The sequence below is a fragment of the Thermobia domestica genome, chromosome 8 (assembly GCF_964235325.1).
Source record: "Thermobia domestica chromosome 8, izTheDome1.hap1.1, whole genome shotgun sequence".
In the NCBI taxonomy this organism is placed as follows: Eukaryota; Metazoa; Arthropoda; class Insecta; order Zygentoma; family Lepismatidae; genus Thermobia; species Thermobia domestica.
Window position 1 is genome coordinate 12,334,674 of NC_137461.1, and position 19,804 is coordinate 12,354,477.

Genomic DNA, 19,804 nt, shown 5'->3' on the forward strand with positions numbered 1-19,804 from the left:
GAATGTGTTTGAACACTATCAAATAAATCGACCATAACTAAATCTATTAGTTTTGTTCACTGTTAAAATAATCATGTTTGGTGATCCGAGAGCACATACATTACACAAACAGACAGATAAACAGTTTTATTTTATTTGTTGGCACATGAGGACACAAAACAATCACTGTATTTGTGCTGTGGTTTGACCGTCAGAATGATAAAGTGTACTTATCTCTGGAGCTTAGGGTTCCAGGTTCGACCTCCGAGGAAGTAAATTTATTGTGGACAATATCACTCTGTCTTTTTGGGGCTCTCTTGTTTCACATTGTACTCCAGCAGTTTTCTTAAACATGTGTTCCTTTAGCGTAAGGAGCATATTTCTGGGACGTTAAACTGAAATATTTCACTCTCTCTTTCTCTTACGAAGGGCATGATGATTCAATGATGTTCTTATTCCGTAGCAAATACGAAGACTCAATTTAGAGGTACGTTCAAAATGTTCGTGATACCTTCATTCAAGATCCAATGTATTTTGAATCAAACATTTTCTTGTACCTCTTATATCTGGACAACTACATAAAATGTAGCCAGATCCAGATTATCCCTTAAATCACTATGATAATCTTATTCCCTAAAAAAATACGAAAAGTCGACTTAGGACGGGGTCGTACGGAAAATTTTGTGATCCCTGATTCAAGATTCAATAATTATATTTCATTCAAAAATTATCTTGTACGCCTTATGTCTGGAGAAGTACATGTAGTGTACGATGTTGTTCATTATAAGCTTACTTGTTCGAAGGTCGAACTAGGGACCGCATGCACTCGGTTGCGGAACATTGCTCTACTACACTAAGTAGCCATCTGAAAGAATAAGTCGTTGTTTTACAACTGACCCCCCCACACACACACCCACACACACAATTTCACATGTTTCTTACGTTCGAATCGTAAGAAAATATTTCAGTTTAACATACCACGTTTGTACCGATTATGCTAAGGGAGATGGGTGATTAAGACAAATGATGATTGAATAATTAGTAGAATGAGAATGTCTGAGTAACCCATGAAAACTCACGGACACGATGTTGTTCATTATAAGTTTACTTGTTCGGAGGTCGAACTAGGGACTTCATGCACTCTGTCACAGTGTACGAAAACTAGCAATAAAAAACTTCTCTTATTATTTCCCACTGGTCTGCGTAACATCGTCGTCCTCTGTGAACGAATACAGATTATTATAATCATACTTCTCAGAAACGAGATATCACAGCCGCAAATTTTATTACATTGCATTCTTCTTCTTATTTTACACATATACACACATACACACATACATATACATATACATATACTTTCTCTCTCTCTCTTTCTTCATGCAATGTGATAAAACAAGGAGTTAACATACAAGCCTCTTCGTAATCTTGCATTGTGTGCTTGTCTTTTTTTCACACTACAACACAATGTGAAGGTTGACTTCCAGACTATGTAATGCAACGGGAAGCCACATGAAAGGGCTATGTCTATCCGTCTAATTGACTGACTGAAATGTTGATGCTTTAGTGATTAGTGTGGGTGTCATACTAATAAAGCGAAAGGATGCTGATATCTTCTAGATAAAATCAGGGCATACATTTTGTACTTGCATTTTCAAACGAGACAAGTCGAAAAAAGATTTTTGAGAATACTTCGAGAATCAACACTCAAAACAGTAAGATCAAGAACTGGTCTCTTTGAAACCAATTTACCGTTCCAAAATAAATTCTATCGTCTCTTTAATTCTTTTCAAATTAAAGAGGTTTTTACACTGATTATCAGAGCAAAATGGTAATATCGAGAACTGGTTCCCTTAAAAACAATTCATCGTTCCGAGAATAGCCTATGTCGTATCACCCCTCTTAAACCTCTTTTCAAATTGCTAATAATAGAAATCATTTTTAGTTTTAACGTTAATCGCCATAAAGTAAAATCGATAATAGATAACAAGAATTCAGGTCTGCAAGCATATATTTAATTCGTTTCAATCTTTATTTTTCCTCTGGTCTTTACATAATGTACAAACCTATTACATTTTAGGTTTGAAGAGTGTAGTTCTTTAGTGGTAGATGGTTTACATCCAGTACTTTGTGTCCATGATTTGATTACAGTTCGTGTAGTGTAGACTTTCTGATGAATTCAAAAATCTACAAACACAATGTTGTTCACTGTAAACGTACGTTGTACTGTGATCGAAGTACAGACTGCCACAATAGAGATACGTGTACAGCGCTTCCTTAGAAAAAAAAAGACGTCCGCACGGTTTCTTTTCAGATCAACCATTCTAAATGAAGTTTCTTCATTCCTAAAGAGAAGTATCGGAATAAAACCAACATTAGTATACTATTTTAAAAATCCTATCATATTTCAATAAAACCCTGAAGGATATACGTAATAGCACATACGCAGATTATTTGTATAAATGCATATTGTTTTGATAACTTGAGAATATGTACATGTACTTTTTTACACTTATATACAAAGAAAAAGTATGTAATGGAACTTTATTCAAATTTCACTTCAAATTGTATTATATTGAAAGGTCAGTTCCTTATTGCAACTGTTACTAAACTTTTTATGTATATCATCATTCGGAGTACTACGAAATACTTACATATCAGAGTTATTTTCCTGTATTCGTTTAATAAACGCATATCTCTTCTTTAGGTGAAGAAATGGACAATTAGGAAACCATTTCGCATGTTCTATCCATGGAACATAGTTATCAGTCCAATCTTTTAATCCACCAACACAATAGAAGCATATAGTTTGGTGTCTTTTGTTCGTGTAAAACATCCAGCATCACATAATTGATCCGGACATTGTTGTGATGACACAGGCCAATGTTCGAATGTTCTTAAACGTAATTTGTTTGTACAATACTGATTATATTGAGGAGCAAAACATTTATATGCACTAATATATGATAATTCTGCCATTTGTTGGAACGGTTTCCTTTCAGTTACAGAATTTGGTCACAGTTCCATTCTTAATCTCCCACAATTCGTATTTTTCTAATTGTCTGCTTAAATGACATCTTGCTTACGTTTTTATGTTCAATTATATTCGAAATCTATGAAAACAAATATTCCCACTTGATAAGAGTTTGTCAATATTATACAGTAACTTATGACCTACAAAGCGATGTTATTTCAGTAGCTGATCAACAGAGACTAATGACACTATGCATACAGATATCTGGGCACCCATGCACGATGGAGCAAGGGGATGACGAAGAGGAAATCATGTTTCATCTTCTTCATAAATGTACCATACACAGTGGCGTATTTACGATTTTGTTTCGGGGGGGGCTTGGCTAACTTTGGGGGGGGCTTTGCCTGAAAATGTGAAAATTCTGCAAGATATTTCATATACTTTACTATAGTAAGTAAGATTTCGGGGGGGCTTAAGCCCGGAAGCCCCCCCCCCTAAATACGCCACTGACCATACACTTACGAAGGACCACGATCCTTGGGGGTCCGGATTCGATTCTCGGTGAGAAAGCATTAAATATTTTAAGGCATTAAGTTAATTTGATCCTTTCCGTCGTGAAAACGAAAATCAATGCGAAGTGCTACATACTTCAATTATTTTTTTTTCATGCAAGAACTAGTTCAACTCAAATTGTGAAGTACCAAATTCGATCCCAGCTCCCTACCAAAGTGGATTTTTGTGTACAGAACCTCTATATCGTATGTTAACGAAGCTACAATCAAGGTTAGTTGTCTGCTTCACTTTCACTCCCCCAAAATAATAATAATAATAATAATAATAATAATAATAATAATAATAATAATAATAATAATAATAATAATAATAGTAATAATAATAATAATAATAATAATAATAATAATAATAATAATAATAATAATGTGATGCGGTATATTTAAATTTATTTTTGGGTTTCTTATTTACGTTTAAATACCACTTTGGTACGGATTCGATTCCCGATGAAAAAGAGAGAGAGAGAGACAAAGAGATCATTGAACACTTGAAAGCATAGTGCTTCGAAATGAAGAGGTGCGATCGATATATATCATGTGCTACGCTACAGGGAAGCCTAACGCCAATATATATAAGTATACTTTTTGCCAGAGGGCTAAGGGGTTCCAAAATAGCTATTCAATACAATACAACACCAATCAATTGGGATGCTTCAAACACTGAATATCAAAGGATTAGGGTGAAGGTCTGAAATATCTACCCCATGCTATGCAAAATACGTAGCTATTCAATACAAAACGAAAAGACAAAGTCCAATCAATTGGGAAGCTTCGATCAGTGAATATCGAAGGATTTCGGATGGGGGTCTAAAATGGCTACCCAATCATATGCTATACTACAGGGGGCCTGACGCCAATTTATATATATATATATATATATATACTCTTTGCCACATGGTTAAGGGGGTCCAAAATAGCTATTCAATGCAATACAAGACGGAAAGACGAAGACCAATCAATTGGGATGCTTCGATCACTGAATATTAAAGGATTGGGGACTACGGGTCTAAAGTAGCTACCCAATGCTATGCAAAATTGCTATTCAATACAAAACGAAAGACGAAGACCAATCAATTTGGAAGCTTCCATCGTGATAACTGAAAGGACTCTGATGAAGATCTCGTAGACGTCCAAGACTTTGAGCATAGCAACAACGAGTTCCCAGGACCAAAGTTTTCTCATGTGCTCTTTGTGGGAGAGGCGGGGATTGGGGCATCCAAATTAGCTATCCAATGCAAGACGACTAAAAAAGAAGACGAAAAAGCATGTTTTTTCATGAATCTTTAGCTGGTGGTAGCCCTAAAAGGCTATGAGCATAACAACTAAAAGCCTGTTGAAACTTGTCTTCAACTTCTACGGAAAAAAACGAATTCTTGGCCTGGGAAGCCAAAGAGCATAACAACAGCAGGTTCCCACAGCCATTATCTTGTTTCTACATCTGGTAGGCGTCCAAGACTATGAGCATACGTATACCAGCTTAGTAACAGCGCCCAGGGAACTTTCCCGTGGGAAAATGTTTGAAAATTTTCCCACGCCCGACCCAAGTGAAATATTCAATACTGCTGTCATCACAATTTTCCCACAAATTTTCAGGTGAACACACCGCCAAAGAAGGCACATTTACACCCAGGTTGGGGTGTACTTTTCTTTTATCTCGGTGTTAGGACTCACTTCTCGACTTTGTTGTATTCCGTTACACCCTATATATATATATATATATATATATATATATATATATATATATATATATATATATATATATGGGAACCAATTTATGCATTAATACCACCAAACTTGTTGAATAACTTAAATAGGGAAACTTTGAAAACACCTTTGCTAGAGAAACACTTTTAGTCCTTGTAATAATCTTTTACCCAAACAAAATGATGCTAAATATATACCAATAAATGAATATAGCTATATTTTAGAAATACAATAGGCACTGATTATTAGAACACTGCTCTAAAATTCAAAGAAACAATCAAATTTGCAAATAAAGAACTTATAGAAATTGTATTGCTTAAATTGAGGTATATTGATTGTACTTAGATTCTGAAAGTTTTTTTTTTCAATGTGTAACAGCAAGAAAAACATCAATATTTTCTTATCAAATAGATCTACATGTTCAGATGCCATATTACCCGATCTCAGCGGGTACCATCTGATTTTCAGGTCCTAAATTCGTCCCCTGAGTAATCATCTGTTAATCTAGAAAAAAATTCCCGCTTTCTTTGATTGGAGAAAAATCTAAGATGATTTTGTTGATAAAGTGTTGTTATACACATCGTAAACCGCTGCATCATAGTGTCAATCTCTTAAAGCGCGATTGACTTAAATTTGGACCTGCGCTCAAGCTCAAGCTGTGAGCTATTTGCCCAGTGGGCGTGCAGAAAGTCATTTGCTAATAATTGATTTGCTCTATTGCATAGTGGTTTTGTATTTGTAGTTCATGTGTTTTTAATGTAATGTACTGATGATTCTATACGATTGAATATTCGTTTTTGGATATAGTTAGAAATGTTGACGTACTTTAGTTTCGTTAGAAAAGTACACTCATTTCCAAAATTATTGTCGCGTGTCTATAAATATGTTGTTGTAGGAATATAATTTGCTAATAAATTCGCCCGGTATTTCTTATAATATTAGTATGTGTATTATTGGCAAAGACATGTATGAGGCAAATTTCATGTCAAAACTGCAGTAAATAAGAACAATAAAATTTAAATAAAATTTTCTTGTTTATTTAGCAACATTTTGTTTTACTCATTGTAATTTTCTTATTTATAGTTCTTTTCCTATGACACTGACCGCAAATATACATTTCCCAATTATACACATAATATCAGTATTAAAAGTACCCTGCAAAATAATTATCAAATTGTACTCTTTACAAGAAGAGAGTTATAGATATGCGACAATAATTTTGGACATGAGTGTACATTGGAAGTGTCACTTAACAAAGAAATCAGTTTAAAAAAATAAAAGAAAGAAGATCCAAAGGATCCGAGATTAGTAGTTGTAATACACAATTTCACATCAGTACTTGCTGTACGGTTTAGAATTTCCCGCATTTCTAATTTTAAAATATGACAACCCTACCTACATGTTAATTGCTTGATACATATTTTTTGAAAAGTGATTGTAATCTTTATCTGTTCTTTACCAATAGCATCTGTATGAATGTATAATGCAAAACTGGTATACAAAAGAATTTTAAAAGTATTTCTAATGTGATATTTTGCAGGGCGCTTTTTGTAAGAACGCATGTACCCTTCACACGTTGTTTACTAACAGCTACTATATCAATTTACTATATATAATTGGTATACAGAAGATAAACTAAAACTTTATCTAAATGTGATATTTCGTGGGGCACACTGTACAGTTCACAGGCTCTTTATTAACAGTAAAAGTTTATGTTTGTTGTACACAACTCTGCTACACAGAAGAATATATAAAACCGTTTATCTTTGATGTGGTTTCGCAAGGGCGCCTTACGTAAAGGGACTGTACCTTTCACGGGTTCTTTACCAACAGTAACGGTATGTATTCATTGTACAGAACCGTGCCATAGAAAAGAATAAGTAAAATCGTTTATCTTTGATGTGGTTTTGCAAGGGGGCCTTATGTACAGAGCGCACTGTACTTACCACCACGGGTTCTTTACCAATAACAACTGCAAGAATTTATTATTTAAAAGAAAGCTTGTTCTTTTATTTATAATGTGATGTTTCGGAAGTCGCACCGAGACATGTCTCGGTGTCCCAGTGGGCCAGCACGTGCCTGTTTGACCCTGTTATTTCCAATCCTTTAATTATGATTTTAGTTCAATAATAAATCGATAAGCTAATATTGTAAAAGAGGATACGCCACTTACCTAATTCACGTACTCCTTCAATGTTTAATATTCAAAATAATTCGGAGCTAACTGCGTGTAGGATAAACAGGATCATAAAGAATAAGGAAAGTAAAAATACAAAGCATACGAGTACACATAAGAATAAAATATTAACACTTGTAAAATTGTGATCACAAAAAATAATCTTATTTATTTTTACAGTATTCTGATTGTACAATCATGCGCTTTTTTTATCTATACAACCTACTATTGACAAAGAGGCTTTGGTTGTAACATAATTTCTCTCATATCTTTTAGTCTGCTTTGATTCTATAATTTAATATTGTTATATTGTTTAATCTGCCATTAAACTATTAATGGAAAATGAAATATTAGGCTAGTGAGTCCGTTTGCTTGACTTTGCCTTTGTGTGTGTAAGTGTAAGAAGTGAACCCCTACATTGAACTTTCTCCTTCTAAGTTCTCAAACTAAATCATCTTCTGCTGCAGTTATTACTGAAACATTTACTTATGAAATAGGAAGAAAATTGTGTTTTCATAAAACTTCGTATGAAGAAAACTCTATCCCAGGAGTTAAACATAAGTGTTATTTATGATTGCTTTATGATATACGGGGTGGTTACAAATAAAGTAACACTGTTCACCGAGGTCCAGCGCAGGCTATAATTAACGTATTATATTATTTTTTTTTGTCAAATGTGTTAACGAGATCACGCTTAAGCAAACATTAGTTCCACTTCCGGCCAACTGGGTAAACTATGGCGATGTGTAGGAAATACGCACGTGGAAATGGTTCTGAATGTGTGGATAAGAATATTATCTAGATTGAAGGAGTCAAACATGTGAGATAAATGGAATGCAAGAAGGTGAACGGCAGATGATTATAAGAAATGTTCCCAAGCAAGAACTTCAGAAACAATGTGAGGATAACAAAAAAGTAAAACTATTCCCACTTAAGATTGTTGACAAAATAGAATGCTCCATATGGCTACTAGTCATATCTACGACATGTTGCATGTGCAAAATGGAGTGAACAACAGTTGCTCACAGCATTCCCGGCTAGAATTGTTGCCATTTGTCGCCTTATGCTGTCCTTGAAAAACGTTAGCGACTGGATATTTTCCTCGTAGACCTTAGCTTTCAGATATCCCCACAACCAGGATGTCACAACCAGACAGCCTTATGCTGTCCTTGAAAAGCGTTAGCGACTGGATATTTTCCTCGTAGACCTTAGCTTTCAGATATCCCCACAACCAGATGTCACAAGGATTTAAATTCTGGGATCTTGAGTGACACGTACTGGGTAAATCTTGGCAAATTATGGGATCAGTACTGAGGGTATCACGAAGCTGAACTTTCATGTAGCGATCGATGTACGCTGGTGACTCGTTTTGCCCGAAAAAGTGCCTCTAACGCAGATATCTGTGCCTCACTAAAAGATCTCTATAACGTTCAGATGTCGCGGTACAGGAGCCAACTCCTTGACGTGTCATTTCTTCAGAGTAAAACGGACCAACAATGAATGCCATATTGTTAGGTTATTAATAAAACATCTATTAATGAAATAACAACAAAATTATCTTAATAATTTTTAGAGAAACTAAGTCCTTTAAAAAATTCAACCCAGAAATAACCACCCCGGATTTTTGAAAACAAATGAGTTACTCCATATTGTTAGGTTATTTATGAAATATGAACAAAATTAGCTAAATTCCTTCTGAACATGAGCGTTCGAAGAAAATTTTCTAGAATGGGTCCATCTCCCTAGTTGCTATATTACGTTTGGAATTTTGTATTTATACATGTATTAAGAAAACGTTTTAAAAAATAAAACATTTTTGGTGAGCCAGAAGACCGACACTTACTCTAGCGCCCATCAGTTTGAGAAACAGTCCGGAAAACTCACCCCCAAGAATACACTACCGCTTCTGAATTTCTCCTAGAGAAACGACTCCAGAAATATTACAAGTTTGTTAGAGGAATATTCATTTATGAAATATGAAGGAAAACATCAAAGCCTTTGTTGGGAACATAGGAACTTTTAAGATTGATTTTACCCTTCTTTCTATCGATACAAAAAAAAAATTTTTAAAAAATCCATAATTAATCATCAGAATTTTAATTTTTAAATTTGGTCTCGATTTGTTGAACTGTATCTCCTCTATGCGAATGAAATTCTTTACATAGAGAATAAAAATATGCATCTAAAGATCTGTTTTCGGCATGTAGACGATACGAAATATGTAAGTTTGTTGAAATCTCAAATTCGATTTATTTTTCCTCAATATAATTTCTTTCCTATGATCGATCAAAAATAAGAATGGTAAAAATAGAGAAAAATAATATTGTCTATAAACTTCAGTTTACCTCTTAACATACTTGATAATCTGTAACGCTTTCGCACATTTTAAAATAATACGTTACTTACGAAATTACGTTTATCTTTACCATTTAATGCCCAAACTTGAACTATATTAGAAGTTCAGTTAAAAATTGAAGTGACCTGCGTAGCGTAGTCCCTAACGTTCTTGCCTTCGGTGGAGAGGTTCCGATTCCTGGAGGACAATCAGTTGGAAAGATGTAAGGAGTGTATCGAAAAGTAGTTAGCAACATTGCATATGTCAGGAAAGTCAGAAGAATAGATAAAAACTGTTATTTATTAATAGTTATTAATTTATTAACACATTTTTATTAATAGAGAACCTCTATGTATCTACATGACAAAGAAAATACAACTTACATGTCCCGTCGTACATATGAACGTAGTTTCTGTTAATTCCAGCCATTAACCGTTGCACAGTCTCGACGGTTCATTTCCTCGATGCTGCAGCCCAGTGTCTCTTGAGTCCGCCATGTTGCGCACTGGTTCATCATTCTTTTGGAAGTTGCGTTTGACAATTCCTCAATATCTTTCGATTGAACGAAGTTGTGAGCAGTTCGGTGGATTCATGTTTCCCTACAAACTCGATGTTCTGTTCATTGAGCCACCGTACTGTCGTCTTAGCATAGTGTGCTGTTGCTAAGTCAGGCCAAAACAAGGGGAAATTGCATGCCTTTTATACAGTGGCAGCAGTCTTTTTTGTAGACATTCCTTTCGGTACACTTCTGCCTTTATGGTGGATTGTGCATAAAAAATACCGGAGCGCAAACCACAGGAGCAGATTGCCTGCCATACCAGTACTTTTTCTCCAAATTTTTCCACGTCAACGTACCTCTGTGCAGCACATATATCCCCAGCTTTGCGTCCAGTATAATATTGGGGTCCCGGAAGTGTTTTTGAGTCCTCTTTTACGTAAGTTTCATCGTCCATCAACACACATCGCTCCGGCGACTTTACGGTGTTGTCATACAGCTTGCGGGCTCTTGTTTGTGCCGTTTGTCTCTGCTCTGGTGTTTGTTTCGCACGTTTTTGCTTCTTATAGGTCTTCAAATTATGTCTGGCCTTGATACGTTGAATCATTGCTATGGACGTTCTCACTTTGGGAGCCAAATCCCGCTCAGACATTGATGGATTTTGGTGTATCAACCGCACAACTTCACGGTCGAGTCCAGGGTTTCGGGGACCCTTTTTTCGCCCGAATCTCAGCATTTCTTCAAAGCTGTAATGTTCACCAAATTTCTGAATGACCGATATCACAGTTGTATGATGAACCCCACACTTTTTTCCTATCTGATTGTATGTTATGGCTTTGACGGTGCACCAATTGTGCAGTATTTCCCACTTCACTTTCCGTTTCACACGCGACATTTCCCATTCAACTCGGAACAAAGCAACAAGCACGCAGGTACCCGTTTACAAGACTTCAACTGACCAGGTGCTTCCAGGTTTTGCCGTCTATGCAGCCTCGCAAGTGCACGCCGACATCCCCAATGTTGCTAACTACTTTTGATACACTCCTTAACTGTCGTTTAAGTCAGCCATCATGAATAAGGTATCTCTTGTGATTTCCTCATTCAGACCAAGCAAACGCCTTGATGGCATCTAAAATAATGCTCCCTGTCCACTTCATTCCTTCCCCGTTCCTTTCTTTCTTCACAATTCCCTGGCAAGTATGATCGCCGAGGGACGTCATGTCATCCCTCATACGTATGGATTGCTAAGTGACCATAGATACTGAAAGCCCAGAAATCTCACACCTAATCCTAATTCCTAAAAGTTGCGTTTCAGTCATATACTACTATCTTTAAGTATTTGCTTTTTCAAGAAAGATTTTACTTGTATGAGTCATACATTTTTGTATTCCTAAACTGCTTCCACGTAAATTGTGTACTTACACAGTTCTCTAAAAAAATGATGCCCGGGGTGTTTTCGTGGCTTCTCATGGATTTTGTAGGCTTGGGTAAGAAAATAGTCAGAATTTGTAGGCTTGGGTAAGAAAATAAACTCAGAATTTGTATCCTTGGGTAAGAAAATAAACCCAGAATTTGGCCATCACGTCACGTCTCTAATCATCATACTTTTTTTTTTTTTTTTTTTTTTTTAGAAAAATATGATGTGATGGTCAAATTCTCACTTTATTTTCAGACTCAGCGCCCTGTACCGTATGTCCGTGTTTCTTCATCCTTATCATTATTAGTAATCGTGGCAATTATTGACCTAACTGCTTCAATGCAGATTTATCTTGGAATCACCTTCGCTCATCTATTTATGTTATTCGATATTGGTGGCTTGTGTCATTTCGTATTGCGTGAGGGTAACGTGGCAACAAAATGATATGTTCATTTATCATGTAACTAATCGTTAAATCTCTGGTGAGTATATACTAAAGAAGGAACAGCGGAATATATCGAATTTTGTGAAAGAAGTTAATTTTCAAACTGCTTTACTAAACGGGGGACCAAGGCAAGTCTTGGGAATCTCATAAAGTATGTAAACGTTGTGTTGAGAATCTGGGACTATGATTGAATGTTCTAAATATGCCTCTCGATTTGGAGTGCGAATGGTATGGCTTGAACAGCAAAACACTAGTTGTGACTGCCATTTTTGTTCCTGTGTTGTGATATAATTCAATAAAAAGAACAAGAAATTCATTATCTACCCAAACCTTCTCTCTGCAATACGTCCACTTGCCCACAAAGCCCATCCACGACATTGGAAGATATAATATTGGATTCAGGCGAGGAAATTACTGAGCGAATGCAGGTGATTTCTGATGATCCTGACTACGACGTAGATGCACAACCTGAACCTTTTTTGCAAGAGGAGTTGAATGACGTAGTTAAGGATCTTGAACTGCCTAAGAATTCAGCTGAGCTATTATAATCTCGATTGAAATAAAAATTCCTACTTGAGCCAGGCACACCATTTTCGTGGCACCGGTCCGGAAAGTTGTTTGCTCCATATTCCGGTGAAGTGCAAACGTATATTCCTGTGTATTGTAATTATATTTGTGATTTGATGGAGCAGTGGCAAATACAACTCAATGCATCTGATTGGAGGTTGTTTACCAATTCATCTAAAACAGTCTCCTGGATAATGGCAATATAATATGCTTCTCGTCCAATTGGCTACTCCACTAGCTCCACGTTTCGAAGTTTCCAGATCCACGTTTCGTTGAAAGTATGAGTGACACTGAAAAAAAAAAACATTGGATTGTTTTCGTAGAAATGGTGGAAAAGTTCTTGGGCAATCGGAAAGAGCCAAGGTACAGGAAAATTGTGCAAAAAATTTTGGCATTCTTCAAAGTTCTTCGTTGTTCTATAAGCTTAAAGATCAATTTCTTTTATTCACATGCTGACTACTTCCACGAAAACTTGGGAGCTTACTGTGCAGAACAAGGTGATGGTTCCATCAGGAATTTAGACTAATGGAAACAAAATATTAAGGCAAATGGGGTATTAACATGACGGCGAAATATTGTTGAATGATCGTTAGGAACATTCCAGGCACACCGCAAAAACAAAAATGCACCAGAAGTCTACAAGGCTTCCATAAGCATCAGTGACAAATAAGCTTTATTCCCATTTGATAAATGCCTTGCAGTTATTAATATAATCTTTTCGCTGGATCTACGATAGACATTCCAGTGAATTTGGTATAATATCTCATGATGCGTAGAATATCTCCGGGTTCCATAGGCCATAGAGGTAGTTAGTTAGTTAGTTAATTCTCGGCATCTAACTTTCCCCTGGTTCTGGGTAATGAAATGGTTGTAATATTTTCTGAAATCATGGCATTAGAGAAATAAGTTAGCATAGGGTTTATGTAATTATCAGCTACAATTACGGAGGGCATAGGAAATTTGCGAATTAACTAGGATAAAGGGAAAACTTTTAGGAGGAAATAGGTAGAAAATAAATGTATTTTCCTCACTTTAGTTTTATCCGGCCCTGATCAGATTTACAGATTATGTTATCAGTATTAAAAAGTTATTTTTTTAGTATAAATCATATTGTATCACAAAATCGGATTTTTGAAGAAAAGGATATTTTTACACAGTTTTCGGTCCATAATTTCTCACAAGTACATTTGACGAACAATATTTGTACATTTTCTAGACGTGAGGTCTCGAACGATATAAAAGAGGTATGGCTTATCCTTCTACAATAATTAGGAGCGGGGTGGATCATAAGCAACTAACTAAAACTGACACAAAACACGAAACAATAGATGGATTTTTAAGAAATGATAAATGTATTTTCGTGTCGTGATTCAGGGCAATAGAAGTAAGGTTCAGTGTCAGCACGCTGAAGTGAAGAAGAATTACCAAACATGTACAGAGCATATCAATATACGTTTCAGCTTGCAGACCTGTGTTATTGTTTAGAATTAAACAAATTGTACATGCAAAGGCGGATAATCAGAGGAATATCCTAGGCACGTGGTCTTAATGCATATGGTCAATACAAGAAATTTAAACGTCAGTTTTTTTAAAGAAAGTATTACACGCATACATAAATTAATTCTGAAATTATTTAATGAAAATAAAAATTCTAATTTACTAACTTACTTTACATACAGTTGCAGTACATCACAATTGACTTGACAATGGGATAAAGACTAATGTCCTAAGTTCAAATTCTTTCCATTTTGCTTTTAAATTCCCATCTTACTAGAAAATGTTCTTACCTCAGTGCAGAGTTATACTATCAAGATTAAAAAGACTGGCAAACAATAATGAAACGTTAGTTAAACTTACCGAAAATTACGTAAAGCCGCATAACCTTACGGAAAATATCAAAGATAATGTCAAGTCGGAGAAGTGACGTGAAAGGTGAAAATTAGCCAGTTTTGAGGTTTGAAATTGCAAGTTTTCGTTACAGATCAAAATATCAAATTGTATGCATTTGACGGATTTTGTATCCGCAATACCCCCTAAAAAGTACCTTCGTGAAGTTTAGCAACCAAGTTATAAGCGTGTGCTGAAGTTAGGTAAAATTTGTTCTTTATTAATTGACATAATGCCACGTACGTAAATAGAACTGCGTATTGAAACAAGAGCAACAATTCAAGCTTTGCGTGAAGAAGACGGAAGCCAAGGTACATTGAGTGATATTGTGAAACGAATAGACGAAAACTGGACAAAATCGCACTCATCCACGAACTAAAACCTAAGCCTGTAAGACAATAGATGATGCATGCATTATAGTGCCTATCAGACGTGACAGGTGAAAAACAGTTCCCCAAATCAGGTTGAAGGTAACAAAAAGGTAAAAGACCGACCAGCAACGAATCTGTCCGGACACGGTCAGTTAATGTGAATTTAGATGGTCTTATGTACTCTTATGCATTTAGAACAAAAAGAAGAGAGCTCTATATGCAAGGTCATATATAAATGGAGACTAAAGGACCATAAGAAATCATTATTTATTAAAAAGTAAAAACTTATTTTTTTCGTCATAAACTCATAGGTTTCCTATGGTGATCCAACGGCGGTAGTCTGCTTCCGTCGTGTGTTTTGCCAACAGTAAATCACATGTTTGATCTTAGTTGGTGCTGCGGTACTTTGGTAACAATCAGGTGGTGGATTTAGTGGAAATATACAATACATTGACAAAAGAGCAGTAATGTCAAATTTTGACCAGACATGCGATGCTGCCACAATTACAAAATACTTTCTTCCTAAGCTTTAAAAGGATAAACGTAAACAAAACAGAACCAGAGATATCTCAATAATATACTGTAGCCCACACAAGTCCAGGCAGCGAGATGCACTTATTTGAGTGCTTCCACGAAACTTGAACTAAAATTAAACTTGAAGTCCTACAGAACAGTTCCAGTGTCTAAAGTATGTCAAGCTGTCATCGAAACGTATAAAGGCTTCGTCGATGAATCAAATAATTACTTTTTCTTTTTGCAAACCAAAGGTTAATTCCAATTTTATTTCTGTGTCATCCTCTAAAATACATTGCGTGGTTTCTAGATACAAAATAAACTTCTTGTATACGTATTAGGCTTTTGCTCCAACAGATTCAGATTAACAGAAGCCTACTTTCAACGGAAACTTTACTGAGGTAGTATACTTTACTTTTCTGAGGTATATATATATATATATATATATATATATATATATATATATATATATATATATATATATATTATTGTGTTTTTTTAGATTTGAATTATAAATGTTCATCGAATTTCCAAGCAGTCTCCAAGAGTGAACATTCATGTGTTAAAATAAGACAAATAAACAAAATCAATATTTAAATTTATTCGAAAAGAACGTAAATAGAAATTAAAACTAGAGTGTTTTTTAACATTTATTTGAGATGAAAAATTATATATTTCCATGAAAGCAATTTTCATTTTAAATATCAAATTTTAATACAAAATACGAAAATCCTAAAACAAAATATTACTTTTAGACTTGATACGATTTTTGCTTGATACAATTTTTGTAAAATATGTCTTCCATTTACTTAATTGACATGTTAATTTCTAGCAAGATACAAAAATACTTGTTCTAGTGTAGCCTCTTCTATGGTATATTCAAATCCAAAGTCATCTTTTAAAGCTTCCATTTTGGAGAACAGCTCACTCCAAGTGTATTTAGGGTTTTCAATATGATACTGCAGTAAGCCCTATACAACAGAATATACACGTAATAAAAATTCTTAATAAAACGTAATATAATTTCTACTTCCGTAATTTATTTCTAAAAATATCAGTTTCCGATACATAATTTCACATTCAGTCGAGCTAATGACCGCATGAATCAAAGAAAACATAAATAAAAGGGTTTTACTGACTATTTATTCTCAAGACGTGTTCATTGGAAGTAGCAGGAGGCACTATGGTTATTTTTATGTATTTTGTGACCGCTTTGTTTAGACTGAACAATCGTAAGGAAATAATTACGAACAAGTTTCAAAGCCGTACAAAATATTAAACAACATGATAAGAGCAAGGGACGATAACAATTTATCTATAATATGAGAATTTAGGCTCATATCACAAAACCTTCAGTTTGAAACTATCATATTGGCTAAGGGGAGCAAAACATAAATCGAAATAGTGCATATTCTTTGGTTTTTTCCACATACACACACACACACACACCAATGCCCATATTATAATTTTGATATTGTGAAGTATAGTGTGTTTTAAACAACATTAAATGCCTTTGAAGTACCGTCATGTTCAGTCGGATCTCACCAGTCACTGTTTTTGAAAGTTCACGAAAAATTTTAAGACATACATCATCCAGCTCAGAAATCAAAATTTACGCCTTTTACGACCCACATTATTCACTCGATCAACAAAGTTGTCTGCCACCATTACCTTCGATCGTAGACTGGTCTCGTCGATTACATCGGTAAGTACTTCTTTGAACTTTCTTAGACACTCGTGTACTCAAGCATTTCCTATATAGGGCCCAACGTAATCCATACTCATTAGAAAAGAGTCGCGTCTGTATTACGCCCTCTGTAAAGAGTAATTGAATTACAACGTGTGGTTTACATTTGCAGGACGTTTCGATTACAATAGATTTTTTTAAAAACTTTTTACCCCATATTGACGAGGGAATAGACTGAGGTTATGAACAAGCATTAATGTAGTGTAGTGTATGCACAAAAAATAATGATTATATATATATATATATATATATATATATATATATATATATATATATATATATATATATATATATATATATATATATATATACAGTGAAACCACTACTAACGGACACCTCTATAAAGCGGACACCTCCCGTAACGGACATATTTTGTAATCCCCAAACATTGTAATAGGAAAAAACATATTGGCAAACCTCTCCAAAGCGGACACTCTCTAGTACGGACACGGACAGTCTTTTCTGTCTTTTATAGGTATTATTTACCTCCCTGTTACGGACACTTTCTCTAGAAGCAAGTTGAAAAGTATACTAAAAATACATTTTTAGTAATTCATATATGTGTCACCAAGGAAGCATTGAGACAACATTTTGCCCCTTCAACTGCCTGCTCAGCAACCCAGACGAAGCGTCTCTGTTTAACAACACTCTTAAGTCCTTTGCTTGCATCCCACTCCGACTCAAGCTGTTTTAGACACAAAAGTGATTCACAGTTGCCCGCTGTTTGGGATGAGGCGTTATGCTAGTGTCCCGCTGGAATCTCTAACCAACCAGAAGAAAAGTTTAGTGGTTTTTGCCCGTAGGTAGGCACATTGTCTGAAAAAGGACATTTCTGGACTGCAATTAACCCACACATTAAAGCGACATACGGAAAACGTAGAAGTAGTGATAAGTGTAAAGTGCAGAGAACTATGACATCTTATTTCCATGTTCTGCTTCGAACATAGAGTATAGGATGGCGGAGAATGATGCAGGTACAGTAACATTTCTGTAATATTCGTAAACACATGATTCATGCAAAAATATTTTTTTTTAATTGCATATTACCTTGTTTACTAATTGACGTATGAAAATATTGAAACCTCTTTAAGGCGGACACCTCTCTATAGCGGACAATTTTTGATTCCCCACAGCTGCCCGCTTTAGAGAGGTTTCACTGTATATATATATATATATATATATATATATATATATATATATATATATATCCATTTTCAAGGTTTGAGTTACTTGCAGCGTTACTACAAACGTAACGAATGTGTCATAAATATAGGGATGGCCTTTTCATAATGAAGTTCACTGGAGTACCAAATTACAGTTCATTTCAAATCTTGAAATTTACATTGTTTGTTTTTCTTATTCATGTATGGATAAAATCCGCAGCTCATATAGGCGTAAACATTGGCAATCTTCACAAAATACTTCCAGTGATAAATTATAAAGGTAAGAAGGAAAGTGATGTCGCTTTTCCACCCACCACTTTCGAACATCCATATTTGTTAATCTTCGTGTTTAATAACACCATTCATTAAGAACTAAAGAGTAAAAAATAATTACGCAGTATCCCATTATAACATAAAGAAAAGATCGACATTACTTAATCAAAGATACTTGAAATTCTACTCATTTGCATTTTGAGTTACCGCACCAAATTCATCGAATAAGGCAACTTAACTTGGAAATTACTTGACACTCTAGCTTCTATGACATTTCCAAACTGCAAAATGAACATATCTTGAACACAGTTATCTGACATAACCAAGAATTGCCACATGAATTAAAATATCAATGATTGCTCCAAATCACAGGAAAGGCGAACAAATTGGCTTCGTAATAATTATCGAGGCATTTTTCTCATGTTAACATCCTATAAAATCCCCTCAAATATTCCATTAGCAACATTGATAACATATCCATATGAAGTTATTATTAATTATGAGTTCGAATTCAGTCGGAATTCCTAAACTATCGACTAGATTCACTGATTGAATGGTTCCAAGTTAATGGACACGTCAAACCTGGGTTATTTTCCCCGTCACGTTTGCAGTGGTAAATAATATTTTTAAAAAAATATATATCAACATATAAGAAAAATACTACTGAAAAAGAAAAGTAAAAACTAAGAGAAGATATAAAGAAAAAATATAACAATAACAGTAAATAGAAAATATAAAGGTTTCCAAGACAGTTCCATCACTTTCTCACTACCACCTTTGAACATTGCAATATCACCTAAGACGTACCTGGAAGATCAAAATTAGGCCCCATCAGCATCGATGACATTCTGCCAACGTTCTGGAAGATCATCGATTCCATTGCGGTAGAATTTGGTGGGCCGTCAAGCGAAGAAATTATCAAGTGCATTTTGCACCTGTACTAAGGATTTGAACTGGCTTCCTCTAAAGTTATATGCCATGGAATGGAATAGGTGATAAACGCACAGCAAAATATCCGGGAAGTATGTCTGATGAAATAATGTTTCCCATCTAAGGCGTAGAATGGCGTGCTGAGTCAGCGTAGCGTTTTCCTGTACAGGACGGTCCTTTTGCGATTCAGAAGACCTGGTTCTAGAATTTTGAGTTTGTTCTTGAACACGGCTCAACAGCTGACAATACATGGTTCTGTTA

General features: G+C 35.1%; 1 protein-coding gene across 1 annotated transcript in view; it reads right to left on the reverse strand.

Moving 5' to 3' along the window:
* Nucleotides 1-16,231: 16,231 nt before the first annotated feature.
* The window catches only part of LOC145691553 (phospholipid-transporting ATPase ABCA3-like), an 86,599-nt gene continuing 83,026 nt past the window's right edge, over nt 16,232-19,804 (reverse strand). The window contains exon 8 of the mRNA XM_081766961.1: nt 16,232-16,401. Within this exon, the coding sequence (XP_081623087.1) occupies nt 16,252-16,401 (150 nt within the window). The 3' untranslated portion in view covers nt 16,232-16,251. The remainder of the gene's footprint in view (nt 16,402-19,804) is intronic.